The 19,546-nt window shown below is 39.4% G+C and overlaps 1 protein-coding gene across 1 annotated transcript in view; it reads left to right on the forward strand.

The window, feature by feature from the left end:
- lyst (lysosomal trafficking regulator) overlaps positions 1-19,546 on the forward strand; it is a 62,524-nt gene that overhangs the window by 3,564 nt on the left and 39,414 nt on the right. Inside the window, exons 2-4 of the mRNA XM_026191138.1 lie at positions 6,509-6,600; positions 13,731-13,929; positions 18,804-18,894. Coding sequence (XP_026046923.1) covers positions 6,509-6,600; positions 13,731-13,929; positions 18,804-18,894 — 382 coding nt within the window. The remainder of the gene's footprint in view (positions 1-6,508; positions 6,601-13,730; positions 13,930-18,803; positions 18,895-19,546) is intronic.

A 19,546-nucleotide genomic window follows, 5' to 3' on the forward strand; every position in this document is an offset into this window, starting at 1 on the left:
GAGTTATGGTTTTGGCAGTTTACAAATTATGGGCTGTAGTGTTAATTACACTGTCTGTGAGGTGTCAATTAATATGTGACAGCAGATACTTTTGTTTAAAGCTGATAAAATGGTATGTTTGTTTTGTTTTAATTGTTTTTATTAATTATTTGTTTTAAATAAGGACAGCCACACATTCCACCCACATCACTTGTTATTACTTCTCCGAGTTCTGTTCTGTGCATCTCATTCATGCTGTGGTAAAGCACTGAATCCTTGTCTAAAGAAGATTAAACTTGTCGAGCAAAGCATGAGGCAAAAATGTGGTGAATACTAAAAGGAGAGTAAAGATGGCAGTGCTGCTTTACTTTCATCCCCAGTGTTTGTTATTTGGCTTGTCAGGACTGAACAGTGAGGGGAAAAAACTGTGCCATCCTCGTATTTTTAGAATATTTTGGTTAAAGGCTGTGCTGTCAATGTTATTTCTGTGATTGTATTAACTGAGACCTTATGCTGTGCTGTTTGTCTTGCAAACGATTGAACTCATAGCAGTACAGGAAATGTAATTGTAGCAGTAAAAATGGAAAAATAATTAATTAATAATAATGGATTGGATTTATATAGCGCTTTTCAAGGCACCCAAAGCGCTTTACAATACCACTATTCATTCACTCTCACAATCATGCACTGGTGGAGGCAGCTACAGTTGTAGCCACAGCTGCCCTGGGGCAGACTGACAGAAGCGAGGCTGCCATATCGCGCCATCGGCCCCTCTGGCCAACACCAGTAGGTGGTAGGGTAAAGTGTCTTGCCCAAGGACACAACGACCAGGACAGAGAGCCCGGGGATCGAACCGGCGACCTTCCGGTTACAGATGCGATTCCCAACCCCCTGAGCCACGGTTGCCCAATTATAGTGTTTTCTTTTCATTTTAGGGTGAAGTACACTAAATGGTCTATAAGGCATATATCTGCAATGCTATATTTAGTTTAACCCTAAGTTATTCACTAAAGAATATTTGGTGGTAATTTTTGAACTGTGTGTATCTATTTGTGCAATGTAAGTTCTTATCGGTGTATCTCATTCATCTTCATAGTAGTCTGAAACGAATGTTCAGTTCTTTCTTACCATAATTTAGATTAGTGATTTTGAAATTTATGTGAGTAACTGAAAAATGACAACCACTAAGTTTATGCTGGAGAGTTCTCGATCTTTATGCTTTCAGTGTTAGTAATTCCTAACCTCGGGTGGTGGGGGAGCTTCTCGGAGGTTGTCCTGTCATACCTAATGTGTCAGAATCACGTGGACCAATAAGATGTAATGCATTTAGAGACCACTTCAAGGTCTTTTCTTTTTTCTTGTTTTAGACTTATCCCACAAATAAATCAGATCACTGAGGTCCAGTGAATTAATTTATTAGGCAGAGGTGGACTTCAGTCAAGATGTAGACGCATCTTCAGCGTCACTGATGGAAGTAGGACACTCCAGAGCTTTTTTGCAAGCCCATCAAAACAGACCGGTAACAGTAATATTACATTTAGAGAAACGCCTAAAAACTTGATTTTACTTTTTCATAGGCCCTTTATTTGTTATGCCTTGTTAATACTGAATTGGATGTCTTTTTACCTTCAGAACTACCTTTATTTTTTGTGTAACTTGCTGAGATTTAAGTCCATATCAACGTGGTGGCATCACGTAGCTGCTGTAGGTTTGCACATGCATGATGCAAATCTCCCGTTCCACTATGGAGGCCATTTGACTTCAAAGAACCTATTGTGAAGAAACCAGTTTTAGGTGATTTGAGCTTTGTGACATGGCACGTTATCCTTCTGGAAACAGCCATCAGAAGATGGGTAAACTGTGGTGAAAAAGATCAGCAGCAACACTGCGGTGTTTAAAAGATGGCTAGTTGACACTAATGGACTGACCACATGTAGCTGTCGATACAAGACAGGATGGATTTGTGCTCTGTTTATGCCAAATTTTAACACTACCATGCAAAAGCAGAAATCGACACTCATCAGCTGGGACACTGTTTTTCAAATTTTGATGAGTCTGTGGGATTTTATAACCTCAGTTTCCCATTCTTAGCTGACAGGAATGGCAGTGTGGTCTTCTGCTGTTTTAGCCCGTCTGCAGCTAGATTTGATGTGCTGTGCATTAAGAGATGCTCTTCTGCATACTTCAGTTGTAAGGAATGGTTATTTGAGTAGCTGTTGCCTTTCTGTCAGCTTAAAGCAGTCTGGGAGTTTTCCTCTGACTTCGGGAATCAACGAGGCATTTTTTGCAAAGAGAATTCCTGCTCACTGGATATTTTCTGTTTTTGTGGTTGTGTGGTAAAATCTCGGTAGCTCAGCAGTTTCTGAAATATTTAAATGGGCATGTCTAGCACAGACACTCATGTTGTGATCAAAGTAACTGAAATCTCCTTTCTTCCCCATTCTGATGCCCAGTTTAATCTCCAGCAGCTCATCTTCACCACGTCTGCATGCCTGAATTCACTGAGCTGATGACGTGATTGGAGGATTTACTTTAATGAGCAGTTGAACAAGTTTATCTAACAAAATGCTTTTTCCAGTGCACCATTTCTGTCCTTCAGTGCTGAATAAACAATAGAAGTTTTAGGATTACTCATTTCTAACATCTGTCAACACAGTAGGTAAATCATTTGATCCTCAGTGATTTGCCGATACTTCACTGTTTAGTGATTCACCACTGAATTTTAATTCAAGTGCTACAGATCATGCCGGATCTGATCGTGCTGTCTTGTGATCATCACACTTTGACAGGCTGCTGTTGGCATTGTTTATCATCGCAATTTTAGTGAAGTTGCTTTGTTGGGCTTGCTGACTGACCATACACTTGTTTCACATCTGCTTTCATTGTTCTGCCCTTTAGCTTCAGCCTGACTCCTGCTCGCTCTGGTCTCCGGGGCTGTTCCAAACCACTGGCTGAATGGATGAATTATTCATCTCTCTGGTTTGGGGTTGAGTCAGATCCCAGATCCTATGCCTCAGCTTTTTCCACCCGGTGGCTTGTTATTAAGTCAGATTCCTCCTCAAAAAACACAGTGTCTCAGGCCACAGGGGAAGAGAAAGGCCAGAGCAGGTTGCTTGGTTTGTAATTTTGACTTAACACCAGCTTGCGTGCTATTTCCCTGTCATGAAAACAATGAAGCAGACAGTAACAGATTTTCATTTCCTGCACAGTGGCTATGCTCAAACAAAGGTCACTGTTTGTGACAGCGAAGATCTGAGAGTAGCAAAAACACCAACATGCTACCTTTTTTTAAATTGTGGCTACCTGATATTTTGCCTGTGTCTTATTGGACGGGGTTGGGGGAGCATTTTATTATGTTATTTATGATCTTGTGTGAAAGGATTCTGCTCTCTGACTCATAGCGGAAATATGTAACGTTAGGGGCTTCTCATGATGCTCATCACCCAAATGTCAAATTAAATCAGCTGAGATCTCAAACTAAAAAAAACAAACAAGATTGCATAACTAACGCTACACGTCCTCTCTCATGAGGACAGGATCACATCGCTTTCCGCGCCTCTGCCAAGTTGTAGACTGCCCAATTATCCAAGCAGAGCTTGAGAGGAAAAGTCTGTACAAGCATGGGTGACTCACCCATCACACTCCCATGACTAGGTCTCCCATGATCACCAATTGGATAAAGACACAAGTCACAGCAACTGTATCAAAGCAATTATGGAAAGTCAGAGTCTCAGCTGGAATCATGTATACCTCCCATGTAGTAGAGAAGGGAAGTCTGATTTGAATCTGTTATTTTTACTTAAATGTGTGTTACTTTAAGCAAATTAATCTTACACGTGTGCAGTGGCAGTCCACGAGAGAAGATGAAAGGAAAGGTCGACATAACCAAAGTTACCTGTGGTTAAATTATGTTAATGTATTCTACTGTCGCAAGCTATAAAACAGAAAGTAACACCTTAAATAAGCGATAGTAATGGAAATCTGTAGCGGCAAGTGTCAACCGACCTGGATAGCCTGCCCACGTCTACATGACAAATGAGCGAATAAAGAAGTCGGTGCAGAGGAAAGGTCAGAACTTTCCTTTTGTTTACAGAGATGTGTTCAGTGAGCTTTGTGAACTGCTGATTTCCCTTCTAAGCTGCATTAATCGCTATTGGCAGTCTCTCCATTATCAAATCACGCTGGCTGCTTGGTGCTGAGTGCATTGTAATATTGGATTAGAGCCTCGGAGGAAAAAACAAACCTTTGCTGGGAAATGTTATCTTGAACCATTCAGTTTCCCTTTCCTATATGAGGAATACAACCAGAACACAGGTACACAAGATAACACGAGGACAAACACAGTCATTTTAGATCCTCATTTCGGAAGATTAATTTAATAGACGGCGTGCACAGCTCCAGCATTGCTTCAGGGCTTATTTATCAAACTAATAACAGTTTTTGCGAGCTTGAAGCTTTGATCTCCTGCCAGTCACCTCCTCTGTTTATCTTTGCTCTCATCTGTTGCTGCATTTATTTCTTTCACCTTTACGCTCTTGTCCACTCTCATGTTTTTTCCCCCCCTTGTCCTTTCCTGTCTCTCTCATGCTCCATGCATTTCTTTTTCTTCCCTTTCCCGTCTGCTCTGTATGATGTTGTCCAGCCCCCTGATGTGCAGTGACCCCTCCCCCATCCACCCATCACATCAGTGCTTAGGTGGGTTGTTGCCTCAGGTGTTGAAGTATCACCCTCCCTGACCCTCCCTGACCCTGGTGAGTGTGGTCAACTTTGCACCTTCATCATCTGGTACCTCACAGTGTAAGACACCTGCCTTAAATGTCTACATGCTTTTGACCATATGACACACATGTAAAATCTGTTTCATACCATACATAAGCTAACAGAGTAAATAACCTCCTTTTGACAGTTATGACACAGGAAGGAAGTTGACTTCTCGCCTAAATGTAGGGTAGCAGAGCAGTGATGCCAGAAAATAGCCTCAGTCCTTGTGCTAAACGTGATGCTTGGCGTCAAAAGCTGAGGTGTAATAGAACTTCAGCACCTGAATAACCGATGTGAAACTTTTCCCCCGTTGTGTTTCAATCATAGCGTGTGAGAAAATCACACTTTCACTCTAACTGTCGCCAAGTTTACTTGTTAAAGTGATGCTTTACATCACTTGGCTTTATTGTTTTGTCATGTCGTACTGTAAGTTGTGTAATGATAAAAGACTGTTTTGCAATGAATCTGTTCAAGGTGCTTGACATAATCTTTTATCCAAAGATAAAGATCTTTTCAAACTATCGTTGTTTTGATGGGGTTGGGGGATTTAAGGGCTAATACTGGGCTCGTGACAAAAATGAAGACAAATCAAAAACAAGTGTGCTTATTTTCTGCTTTTTCTTTCCAAAATGCGCGGTTTTTCCTTCAGGTCTATGTTGATATATTCCATGCATGTGATTTATCTTTTATTTGAAGGATTTAAATGCATCTTTATATTATTTTTAATGGACCAGCTGTGGGGATTGTCATTTAATAACCATACCTTCCAAAAAGCAGTGTAGGGATCACCCTAAGCTTGTAGATCTTGTTGTGTAATGTAGTATGTGGTGTCTGTTCTTTGGCTTTGTGACCCAGACACTCGGGGCAGCCGCATCAGTCAGGGATCAGTGTTGCCTGAATGAATCCAGTCAGCGGTATCAGATTAGCGGAGGCGTAAAGCTAGCTCCTGTGTAGCATAGGAGACAGCAGTATGCTGGCTTAGTGGTTCACCCGTCTGTTGGCAAGGTATTAACACACTATCCTAGAAAAGTAATGCAGTTAAAAGTGGTCAGATGGCATGTCTTACCGGTAAGAAAGTTCCTGTTGCCTTCCAGCTCTAATGACAGATTTGTGCTTGGCGGTCAGGCTCTGACCGCTGCACTGTGACAAAACAGATTCATCATTATATGGTCTTTGTTTCCCTACACTGATAGATGCCTCAGTACTATTAAGCTTACTACTTTTATTGCTAATATTGTTAATTGTGAACTTTCATAGTGCTCTCCAGTAGGGCAGACCTTTTGTTCAAAGTGTTAATTTTTCACTTTGCTAATAAGTTTATGGAGTTGGGGCAAAGATTATATTAGAAAGATGCTAAAAGAAAATGTGGTTATTTTCATCAAAATGGCATCAGAAATATTATAACTACAGGACTTGTAATTTTGGTAACTTATTTTTCTCTTTGAATGTGTTTTAAATCGGTGCTTTTATAGTAGGAGGTTAGAGAGGAGAGAGAAAATATACTGGCTCCCAGCACTTTATCTGACCTGAAAAATCTATATTGGAGCAATACGCTCACATAATGACATTGGAGGCTTTTACATCACTATTGAATGGACTCTGCTACCATTTCGAATGATTGTAAAACCTAAAAATGTTACAGTAGCTGTCACTTTAAAAGAAAATGCTTTCAGGTCCTCTTTGTTTTAGCACATGTACATAATAACCTGGGTTTAATTTATGTTGCTACTCTTGTGTCTCATTTGTGTGTCTCTGTGTGTGTTATCAGGTCAGCCTTCAGAGTCTGGAGAATTTCCTTTGTCTCTTCCACTACGTGCAGCACCACTGCAAGCACAGCAGCAAAGATGCACTGAAATTCTGGTAAGGTCTCATCACTCTGTCAGTGTCTTAACACCTCATTATAAGACATTTGTGTCACTTTGCCGGGATAAAGCCTATGTATGAAATGAGCTTTCGAAAATCTGGTGCAACAGTGGAATCATAAAGACATATTTATTAGCATTATTGTAGGCTAATAATACAATCACTATAGTTGTGTCTCAAACTGTTGTCAAAATCAAACAATCAAATTTAAGAGAATAAACAAGGCCACATGCAACTTAATGTATATATTCAATTCAGTTCAGTTTTATTAATATAGCGCCCAATCACAACAGCGGTCACCACAAGGCGCTTTATATTTTAACATAAAGTCCCTACAATAATACAATGGAACCAGTGTGTCGTAGATTGGATGCAGTGCAAACATGCAGGAAGTGCAGTTATTTTAGTCCTCTTTTTCTCTGTTTTGGCAAAAGAACGGCAGAAATGACACATTTATATCCTTTTATGTCCTGCCTCTATAGTAGAGGTTTGAGGAATTATGTAATCATGGTGCATTGGCGTTTGGAGTACCTTACTGCATAGATTTACATACTGATGAGGAAAATTGTGGGACTTTAGGAACCTCGAGTACCTCTTGTTTGTATTCTGTTGAGTGTGGGTAAGTCGGTCTCTCTCACACACACACACACACACACACACACACACACACACACACACACACACACACACGCAGTCTGCCTAGAATTAAGTGGATGCATTAGCATTTGCAATCCACATGTTCCTTCAGCTGAAAAATCATTGTTAAAATACCAAAAATAATGTCCTTGTGTAAAGACGAGCTTGAGGCGTTTTGATGTTTTGCTCTGTGAGATCAATTACTGAACACTAATTTGCTTAATTAACAGAGCTTTTTTTATGTGAAAATGAAGCAGTTGGCTAACAGATGTTGTAGAAACAAGACCTCATGCTGTACAACTTCTTACATTGGACTAGGTTGTAGATTTTTACTTGTGTGCTGTTACTGTGGTTTGTTTTAAACCATCAGACGCTTACACGTTTATAAGTAATATTGTTAGAGGAGCATGATCACAGATTAAAGTAATACCTATACTGCCTGCATGCTTACATGTGAACAAAGAGTTGTGCCAAAAAAAAAAAAGCATGTTTGTCGGGATTATTTGAAGAGGCAACATCCAGTATACATATAGTTTAAAAAAGAAATTCAAGGAAAACACTTGGATTGCATTTTGAAATAAACTCCTTTTACTTGAAATTGTTTGAGCAAACGTGAGTAGAAGTGTTGTTTCTTTTTTTTTGTTGCAAAACTAGAACTGAGAGAGGAATTGAAAAATTTGACTGTAAGCCTTTACAAAGTTCTGAAATGATACAGGAAGATTAGTGACCATAGTACCGCTAATCCTCCAATCACAGTGACAATGTTCACGGTCTAAATATGAAAAAGAGATGTCACAGGAGTATCGGTGATGGTCTGGATTTCTGTGACTTAGATAATGATCAGACAGACAAGATTACAGTGTCAGTCTGTATTGATAATGGTCAAGAAATGAATGTATTCTAGCTGCGTGGTTAACCTAAGATATATAGGTGCTCCTTTAGGTCAATGAAAACATTTCAACTTCTATTAAAACTAATTTACTAAACTAGAGTGCATTGGAGTTCCCTGATTTCTACCCTGCTTAAAAAAAAATTAAAGGAGCTCTTTTAAAAACACATTAGATCTCAAAAAGAAATCATGCTGGATATCTATATTGATATGGACTGGGTAACCACCAAACTGGTCGTGCACCTGTTCTCATCTGTGAAAAGCACAGGGCTCCAGTGGTGGACCTGCCAATTCTGGTTTTCTACAGCAAATGCTAATCTGCTCCACGGTGACAGGCAGTGAGCACAGGGCCCTCTAGAGGACATCACGCCCTCAGACCATCCCCAGTGAGTCATTTGTAGCTCTGGCAGTGCTCATCTTGTTCTTCTTTGAACAAAGGAGCAGATATCGGTCCTGCTGATTAGTTAAGGACCTTTTACAGCAATTTCCAGCTCTCCTTGACTAACTGTCTGTTTCCTGGAATCTCCTCCATGTTCTTGAGACTGTGCTGGGAGAGACAGGAAACCTCCTAGCAATGGCGCATGTCCCCGCCTTCCTGGAGGAGTTGAACTACCTGTGCAACTCTGTAGGGTCCCTGTATCCCCTCGTGCTACCAGTAGTGACTCTGACCCTAGCCAAATGCAAACTTAGTGAAAAAAACAGTGAAAAATGTCCGTGTCTTCCACGTGTAAAACTATTCCTGTTTTGGTGCTTGTCTCACTGTTGCCCCTCTAGTGCACCTGTTGTTAATTTGATTAACACCAAAGTAGAAACTGATTAACAACCTTGTCTACTACTGAACTGATCAGATCAATATCCCAGAAGATTAATTGACTTCATGCTGTACTCTGATTAAAATGTGGTGCTCTTTTTTTTTTTTTTTGTCCACGTTAAATTGAATCAGGTTGAATTTCAGGAAGCGCTTCGGTACTATTACCAAAAATTATTTGTTCACTCAGAAGGAGTCCAGCATGTTTTAGACAGGCTAGCATACTCCTGTTAGTGAAGTGGCCACATCACTAAGTGCTGTTGAGACGACACCACGAATGCCTGTGGTGCTGGATGACAAGGTGACTCCTAGTCTTCTGAAAAGGGAACACAATGATAACAATGATAAAATCACAGAGCTTCTAAACAAGATAAAAATGGAAGACCTTACTATCTTACCTGATCCAGTAGAATGCCTATGGAGAATACAAACGAGAACGATCGCGCAAAACAACCCTCACAAAAAAACAGTGCCTTAAAGATAGCGGGGCATCTGTTCAAAAATCTGTGCAATGCTTAGACCCTCCTCACCGAAGAGGATTTAATGTGCCATTAAAAATCCAGAAAACTGGACAATAGAGTAATGAAGTGTGTAATACTACTCTGGATGTACTGACTTCTGTTGTTTTCTGTGTAAATCTGTGTCAAACATATAAGCCCGGAGTCCACTGTCCCGGTTGTTGTTTACAAGCAGCCATGAAAACTCACTTAAGTCTTAATTGACAGATTTAAATTCATTACACTTTTTTTTTTGCATTAAATTTGCACTAATTATCTAATCTCATGTTGTTTGTAGTAGAACCAGAACTACAGATGCAGGAGATAAACAGTGCTGACAGTCTGTTAACAGTGCATGCCACACAGGAATCCTTTCAATGACACTGAGGTTTTTATTCATAGATGAGGGGAGCTGTATTTGAATATTATCCAATGCATGACTCAAATGACAAAGCTGAACAAAGCATCCACTGTAATGATAACTGGGTTTGAGTGAAGAACGTCACAGTTTTTGGCCTGGGGGTAAACCTAAAATTTGACATCTGGAGTGGGAAGCTTTCATGGAAATCGTTTTGAAGTACTGAATTTTCGATTTAAGGTCTCGTGGTAGCAGGACAAAGCGGGTGAATTGGATCAGATATTGACGACAAAGAACTTTCTGAGCTGTCGCTAAACTCTCTTAAACATGGTGGCTGTAAACTGATGGTGTATTTGCAGAGCTGTCACATTGATCATGGTGATGATTTTGAGCTGTTAGCATTTTTGATCTCTAATAACAGTGGAAGAAAATGGTGCATGCAGTTTTTTCAAGAATTTGTTAGACCAACTGTCATAAAAAAGAAATATTTTAGCAACCTGCCAAACACTTGTTTAAAGCTTCAAATTTACATTGTTTATTAGGCAAATAATAAAGCAAATTCACATTTTTATACCCAAATTTGAGTCGGGCACTGGATTTCTCAGAAATTAATCAAGCATAAAATTCAGCCAGTAAAAGAAAATGTTCTGTTCAGAGATGTAATTTGGTGTCTTAATCAAACATTAGGGGTGGGGGGGGGGGATCGATACTGTGTAGTATCGTGATATTTTGTTTGCTAATAATGTATCGATACAGGGACAGCAGAAATCGATATTTTGTTACAAAAAAGGTTTTTGTGCTCTGACTTCAGAGCATGTTGATCCTTTTTCTGAGCAAGAATCCTGACATTCCTTCACTGTCCAAATGTGTTTAACTTTTTTTTTTGGCAGCAATAAACATGACAGTTTACTTATTTTAATTTAAGACATGTTTTATTTTAAGTTTAAAGCTTTTTTTATGTAATATAAAATTATATTTTGTTTTAATTTACTTTCAAATTCTTCAGTTGCTGAAGGGGCTGCATAGTTTTCATAAATTGCATAGTTCAGAATAGCTATAATTGTACCAGATGGTTGCACTGTTGGACTAGACTGTAATACAAACCGTTCAGTTTGTCAACAATAAAACTGACTGAAATGAGAGACTGAGTGTGAGACTTTGATATTAGACAAAATGAATATTGATAAAGTTTACCTTTATGTACAGAATCTGAATATCGCAAAATATTTTTTAAAAATTGCAATAATATCGTATCATGCATTAAGTATTGTGATAATATCGTATCGTGGGATGTATGGTGATTCCCACCTCTATCAAACATCCCAAATTTGTTTTGTTTTGTTTTGTTTTAAACAGTCAATATGAAAATTCAAGGATTAAAAACAGTAATTAATAGTAATACATCACCAGAAACATAACAAAATGATATTGTCACTACTGTTTTACCAGTACTGTACCTTTTAATTTAGGGGAACTGTGGCGTAAACCTTACACTGGGTGGTGGTGTAGTATTTTTCTGAAACACTGTACACCAATTTATCTACTTCTTTTAAAAAATATTCTGTGCTTTGAACTTTGTTAAAATATTAAGGGAAATGAAAAATGCTGTGTACACACACTACTAATTACAGTAAGACGTGTTTGAAAAATGTGAGATCCAAAGGTTGTTTGGCAAATTGAGTGGCTTGAATTAGGTAACTGTGAAACAATTTTTGGCAAATTCAGCAAATTTAGTCAACGAGCTGATATATTTAGTCATGTACCAAAGCTTCAATTTGAGATTTATAAAAATTTAGATTTGTTGCAACTGCATTATGCAAGCCAAATTACATGCAAATTCATGCAGCCAGTTATGAGATAAAAATGCTTTCAGGTTGTGGTGCCACCTATTAGTGAAGCACAATTCACTTTATTACATCAGACTTCTGGAAGTCTCTAGAATTTCAGGTTGAAATCCCAACTTGTTTACAAGTTATTGAAAGCGTTTGAAAATTAAAGGATGGGAAAATAAAAGCAGCTCAATGTGGGCAACCTCAAATGTAGCGAAGGCTTCTTGGGAAAGGTTAAGCGTCCTCAGAGACAGTTAGAAAGCTTCTGTAAGCAGAGGCAGATCTATACAAAGGCAAAATTTTAGACCTGGCTCACAAAACCAGGTGTTGCAGCTGGATTTTCTAAAATGTGCCGCTCTCTTTTCTATTTTCTTTAGCCAGTTCACTTCATCTACTTTCTTCTTGTGACCTTATCTTTTTCTGAGTCTAGCCGGCAGTGAATATCTGCAGCCCACTCCTCTTTCCGACAGTGCTATTTTTTTGTTTTTTAATATTTATTTATTGTGTAAACCTCATGGCCTTAATTAGAACCAATATTGGAACTGCAATAAATTAAAAAATAAACATGTTTTTTACACTTAATATCTTACGGAAATGGTGTTTACTGATTGGAAAAGTATAATTAGAAATAGTTGGGGAAAAATGTAATTAAAATTTGCATTTCAAATTCATCACCGTGCAAGGTTAATTTGTAAAGATGAAAGCAGCAAAAAGTTTGAGAAATATCTTTTTTTTTTTGTGTGTAAAGTTTCCCTTATGGCACCTTCTCTGCGTATCCTCTGCAGGGCTCTGTGTGCATTAAAGAAAACCTCTCAGCTGTTGTAGTGGAGGATACAAAGGCAGTTACAATGAATGATGGTTGAGGTCTCGTATGGGGCACTGGAGGCTGATCAGCTCAGAGGGCCACTCCCATCGCCATGTGACATCACATGCTTTCATGTGATACGCTGATCTGCTGCGAATCTGGAAAGCTTCCATTTGAAATTCCAATTTAATGGAATTTGTGCTGCAGAACAGAAAATTCAGTCAGTAGTCATGTGAGATGGTGTGCAGATACAGCCAGCAGAGCTGCAGTCAAGCTTTCAGCACACAAAAGATGACTGGAAGGAAACTATTTGGCCCAGTAACATTTGGTAAGATAAGAAGGACTGTGCGTGTTGCAGAGGTTTGTGTCAGAAATGGGTGTTTTTTATTCTTTTAAATTAAGTACATGTTGAAGATTTTATTAACCAAGCCCTCCTGTGTGTAGATTATTGTATTGTACGCAGGTTTGGATTAGAGGTGAAATGTAAACATCCAAGTGTGAACACTGAGTTATTGGATCTGTCTGATGGAATTAATCATGTCTCAGTCCTGAGGCCGTGTCTTGAATTCGCGTTGTGCTGTGTTACAGAAATTGTTCTGAAACGGTGATTGAAGGAGGTGTGTGGTTTACAGCTTATGCTGCACGTGGTTGCGGCAGGCATGCACATACAAGCCTGGAGCCGCTCTAAATGGCTTTCTTAGTAGAATAAGCACAGTTTCCTGTTTGATTTGGTATCAGTACGAATCAACAGTTTCATGTTTGATCATAATGAGCGTAATTGGAGCATTCATTTGTTTTGCTCATTTATACAATGCCTTGTATAGTCTGGCTGTTTCAGGGGGGTTGGGTTTGGCGGTTTTTCATTCATCCCATGGTTTTGTGTCGTAGATCTGACGTCACCAGTGGATTGTAAAGGGAATGCAGTTTTACAAAACAAAGGCTGAACTAATGTGATTACATCCTTGTTTTGTCTCATTAGTTAGAGCTTCACAGCCATCTCAACATATTATGGCAAAAGGATTATTTGTTTGTTTGTTTTTGGAGTGTTTTTTGTCCTTTTTTAGACGTAAGTGAGTGCTTTTGCTAAAATCGGATATTCACGTGATTCATGTGTTTTCTTTTACTTGAGAGAAATTTACTATCGTTCGTCTGAGCGAGTTAAGTTACAAACACACTAATAGCAAGGTGTATTTTTACTGTTTGTCCACTAATGCTTGTGAAGAAGGAAACCAGAGTTTTTCAGTATTATAATGCTACAATCCGAAATATTTATGAGTGTTTTGATGTGTTTGTCTTCTGTTGTAGCTCAGACATGAGTGGGGCCAGTAACACACTGGCACGGGAGTTCTTGACTGATGTGCATCAGCTCTGCAGTGCGGTAGCCCAGAGATCGGAGGCACGGGAGGAAGATGAGGAGGAAAGTCACATGGTGGCTCTGGGCGAGTACCTGGTCAGGGGACGAGGCTTCCTGCTGCTCAGTACCCTGGACTCGATCATTGACCAGGTAAGGAGAAGTCAAGTGCACCCATCCTGACTTTGATTATAGAAAAAAAAATCCATTATGTATTTAATTCCCCAAAAAGTTAACCTTTCTGTGCTGTAGTTACAGAGAACCCACAAACATTTATCATTTATGCAGCTTTGCCAACACCAGCGTATCAGATTCAAATTTCTCTTCACTTGCCGCCTCTTGCAGCAAGTCTAATCTCTTGATCAAGGAGAAACTGCAGATAGACTTTGCAGTAGAGAGATGCAATATAGTTAAAGCACATGACAGAAATGAGAGAATGGAGATATTTAATGACCATTATGCATTTATAAGACGCGATAACATTTTAAGAGTGAACAAGATGGGATTTAGTTGAGCATGCTGTATATTTGAAAATTTCCTGGAGTTTGATGGTTGTCAGTAACTTTCTCTATGCTTTTTTTTTTAAGTGCCTGGAGGTGACTACTGTTGTGATGTGGTGATATATAAATAACGCTGGATTGAATTGACTGCTTTTCTATGCTTCTAGAACCTTTATTCACATTAGGGGACTTCCAGGCATTATAGCCAATTCTTTTACTACCACAGAGCCAGTATTTTCTGTTTGTTCAAAGGCAATTTAGGCTCCTACAATACATCTGCTTCTGGTGTTTGCACAACTTACAAGACGGTTTTATCATAAGAGGAAACTGGCGATGCCCACATGCTGTTGATGACATGAATGATTGCTGAGAGACGGTCTTTCTGCTTCTGCTATATGCAAATTATTGATGCAAGTCTTTATAGAATATATGAGTTGCACTTAAAAATGCGCACGCACACGCACACACACACACGCACACACACACACGCACACACACGCACACGCACGCACACGCACACACACACACACACACAAGCCCATTCAGCTATCTTAGTGAGGACCTTGATTGACATCATGCTTTCCCTAGCTGCTTACCCTAACCATTAAAAATGAATGCCTAACCCTGAACCTAAACATAACCTAATTGTAACCCTGACACTAAAACCACATTTTGAGCCTCAAAATGCCTTTAAATACCATCAAATTTGTGAGGACCCGTTTGTGTGTCCTCACAAGTGATGGTAAGTATAGTAGAATGCAGATTTTGGTCCTCACAAAGATAGCTAGACTGTGTGTGTGCATTTTTATAATAGATCATAAAAGACAATTCCTCGGAAAATTCTTTGTGATGTGGTCTGAACAATATTAGTACATAGAAATAAATGAAGGCCAAAGTTTCCTACCCACTGTCTATGAGGGTAAGTTGAGGCCTTTTTTGTGGTGCTCCTGTTAAATAGGATGTGCCTCTTTTAGACACAGTTTTTGTTTCCTCTGTTAACTGGCACCAGGCTATGACAGAGTGCAGGGTTTTTTCTGCCTACACACTTGTGTACCAGTCTTCAACTTCACCTTGGAGCTCACACTGGAGCGCACTGTGTGTTTCTTATATATTGATTTGGTCTGTGAGTGTTTTTTGTGTCAAGAAAGAGTTTAGGAGATTTTTCATGTGTTTATTTGTTTATTTATGGTTGGTTTTTGCAGCTTTCACATGACTGCTGGAGCGCTTCCCCTTGATAGTTTGTGTGAGAAAAAGATTTCGGGAAAAATGACCTGTCTATATCAAGTGTTTTCTTGAAAAAAAAGAACTGTTTGTCAGTGTCCCCACTGCCTCATGTTATTCATATCTTTTAGCTAATTTGAAGTAAATTTTCTATTTTTGTCCAAGCCTTCAGTGTAAAGCATCCATGTGCAGCTGTGTGCATCAGCAGCATCCCAAGTGGAATAAAGCCTTCAGAGACACATTATGAAGAACTTAAACTTTTCGAACAAATCAGGTTTTAAATCATAGACCAGGGGCCCGTTCTTCGTACGTCGCTTACTACATCCAAGATCAAATGACACATCCAAGATCAAATCATCGCGCTAACCGTGAGCTCGCTAATCCGGTTCCCCGAACACACTTGCTGTTGACGATTACTACAGCTGGACGCAGGAATGTGACATCACTGGGCGTCGTAAAAGGGGCTACGCATCGATAGTAGAAACATTGATCGGCAACCCGCTGATTGGTCGGCGAAAATGTCGAAGGGGCGTGCTCGGTATTTTCCGGCAGCAGAGCAAGAACTCATGAGTGAGGGATTTCAGGAGTTTCAGAGTTTAATTAAAACGCAAGGGAACACTGCAAAGGCTGCAAAAGCAAGGAGAGAGGGCTGGCAGAAAGTTGCTGACAAATCAAACTCGTAGGTAATTTAATAATAATAATAATAATGGATTGGATTTATATAGCGCTTTCCAAGGCACCCAAAGCGCTTTACGATACCACTATTCATTCACTCCCACATTCACACACTGGTGGAGGCAGCTACGGTTGTAGCCAGGCTGCCATATCGCGCCATCGGCCCCTCTGGCCAACACCAGTAGGCGGTAGGGTAGATCTACCATATGACACTATATTGTCCAATATCATATGGCATTATATTATATTATAATATGTTATATTATATCCCCTTTCACATTAGAGCCACAACAGGACCCACAAGAACATGGGAACAAGTAAAAGTGGAATACAGGAGTATTCTACAGAATGGTAATATTTATCTCTTAGATTGCTTTGCGTCTCTTGGCAAGGTAATACTGGCCTGTAATACTCTGTTAGTTTGTTCATAACAGCAACCAAGAAAAGGGCAGAGGAAAAAAAGACAGGTGGTGGTCCTGCACCCCCTCGTCAACAAGTTGGTTAAGTAAATAATACCCTCACGGGAATATCGATATCTCTCTATGAGCACACTGTCGCGCTGAGCTAAAGGATCCTGTCTATCCCACAATATACGCTGAATTCTGAGGACTCTCCTTATCAATCTTGCACCTTCCGCAATGGGCTGCTCGCGTATACGGACAGGATATGGCTGCGACAGACTTCCCAAATCCACCTTCGCTTTTATAGCCGTGGTCTCTCATCTTGATTACACAAAGTAATTTACTATTACTACTCTGAAATATGAATTACATCTGTAATAATCACATACATGTAATAGAATGTTAATAGTACATTTCCCTTTTTTAGGGAATGACCTGTATGTATCTGTGTGAAATCAATAAATGGATCAGGTGCTGCATTGTCTTTAGTTACATTGATAATATTTATTTATGGTGAAACAGTGGTGGAATATCGCTGTTGCTTTCGTATAAATGAAGCGGACATACCTGCGTGGCCGCGATCTAATCCTGTTTACATAAAGTAAACCTGCTCCCGAGCAGGTTTACGCTTACGGCTCTGTTGCTATGACAGCAAGTCCCGGATGAGCTTCGGGGAACCGACTGATCCAGGATCACGCGAAATCGTCAACAATCTAATCCGGCTAACCTACTTAGCGAGGTACGAAGAACGGGCCCCTAGTGTGTGAGAAAATGTATTTTGAGTAGTGTTTATTCCACACAGTTGTTATGTCCTCCCAGACTGTGTCACCTTCACTCTGTTGGTTTAGATGATTCAGATCTACTCTGTAAAATTCTCTTTAACAGTAGAAGTGTTATTAGTCTTTACATTAGCAGAACAGGAGTCCTGTAGTCAACCATGTAACATCCTATTGATTTGAGGGTTTTATTAAATTATTTTTTGTTCCCTTTTAAATTAAGGTTGTGTGTTGATGTGTTAAGCGTCAGGCTTGTGTCGGCTCTTTGATTTCACCTTAATGGTTTACCTTTCAAATGATTACTACATATACTACAGCTAGAAAAAAATGTATTACAGAAGTCATCAATAAATGGTAGTAAAAGTATTTGAAAAATTCCAGAGTAATACTAACAGAATATCTAGTGAAGATACTACTGGATATGTGACTTGCATTTACTTACTGAATGTCGGTGTGAGTCATTTCTGTCTGCAAACAGTTAACGTTGACACACCCATTGGAGATGTCCTAAAGAACAGAACCATCAAAGGTTGCGCTGGAGCACCGATGTTTTGAGCCAAGGCAAATAGGCACGTTGGCCATATCTCTTACCCTGTATTCACATTTCAATAACAAGTACACTTGAGACAAAAAAGAACTGAAAACAGTTGTGGCTATAATGTTCACTTACCCCTGGACCAGAAAAAACCTAAGAGAAGCACCAATTAGAAACACAGAAGGAGTGGGACTTCATCCTCTGCCAAGGATGCTATTATTACTCTCCTTTGGGCATTTCCACAGCAAAGGTGTTTGGTGTTGTGTTCATACTCTTCTATTATGAATCGTTAAGAGAAGAACAGCTTATTTTCTCCCTTCATTATCCAAAATGTACCTTTTGCAATAAATGGAGATGCATGTTTGTAAAAAGTAGTAGCTGAATATAATACTTTGAAATGCTCAAAATGATCCTGGAATGAAATGGATTGCACTTTTTCTTTTTTTAATGCAGTCTAAGTCGGCGTGCGCTATAAACTAAACATCCTGTATGTTTTTGCTAAATCAGAAAGCTGTTTAATTCACACATGAAAGAGTAGGTTTATCATTTTTAATTAACACCTGGAGGAGGAATCCCCTGGATAGACATGAGCTCCCCGAGGTCTCAGAAGTAAGTCTGTCATGTAGCTGCTACATTGCTCCTCGACGCACTTGCATTGGAGATTAAATAACTAATTCAATAAAAGTGCTTATAAAAAAAATAAATGCGTTATTTCCAGCTGAAGGAAGTTTTTTAAGTTTGTTACATTTAGATGCAAGGCAGATTATTGTGTCTGGCAATAATCTATTCATTCTAACTGTTGAAAGTAGTGCAAACCAAGTGTGGTGGGTGTGTCTTGGTGTGACATTGGAGTGTGACCACAGGGAAAAGCAAAGAGAGGCTTTCTAGGTAAACTCAGTGTGCTTTGCTGCCCTTTCAGGAGCTGACCTGTCGCGAGGAACTGCTCACTCTGCTGCTGTCTTTACTCCCATTGGTCTGGAAGATTCCTGTGCAGGAGGAAAAAGCCCCAGGTCAGTGCCCACACATGACGTGTAATGTAACATTACCTAAAAAGTTTCCTTTAAATGTGTCCAATTCATAAGTATAAAATTAGCTAACCATTATAGTTACTCTGTTTCGTGTTCTAGCGTTTACATTATTCTTAAAAAATTATTACTATCAAGCAATCCCAAAAAGTTGATTATGGGAGAAAAGAGACCGAAGAAGTCACTTGAATGAATGACGAAACGTTTCTCCCACTGAAAGTGCTACATTCAGATGAACACAATCAGCTTTCTGGGATTTACTTACCTGGATGATTGAGCATGCATCAAGACTATCAAGCAGTCTTCCAGCATCAGGTTTGGTGGGTTTATCAGTAATATGCAAGAGTCTTTACCCATTGTTCATTTCTTTATATTTTCATTGGCGAATGGGGAAATGAATGCAAGGATTTAAGGAAACATGTGCAGACACACATGGAAATAACATATATAAGTGAACATTAAAAGTTTTCACCTTTATTCTTTTGCACAGCTTTAGTTGAGCTTCTTTGTAATTTCTTTAAGTAGCCTTCAGGAATAGTTCTCCAGTTTCTTTGGATGTTTGCTGCCTTTTATTCTGTTCTCTGTTAAGACAATCCCACACTCCTTCAATAATGTCGAGGTCCTTGACCAATAGTCT

This window comes from Astatotilapia calliptera, chromosome 13 (genome assembly GCF_900246225.1).
Source record: "Astatotilapia calliptera chromosome 13, fAstCal1.2, whole genome shotgun sequence".
Taxonomy (NCBI): domain Eukaryota; kingdom Metazoa; phylum Chordata; class Actinopteri; order Cichliformes; family Cichlidae; genus Astatotilapia; species Astatotilapia calliptera.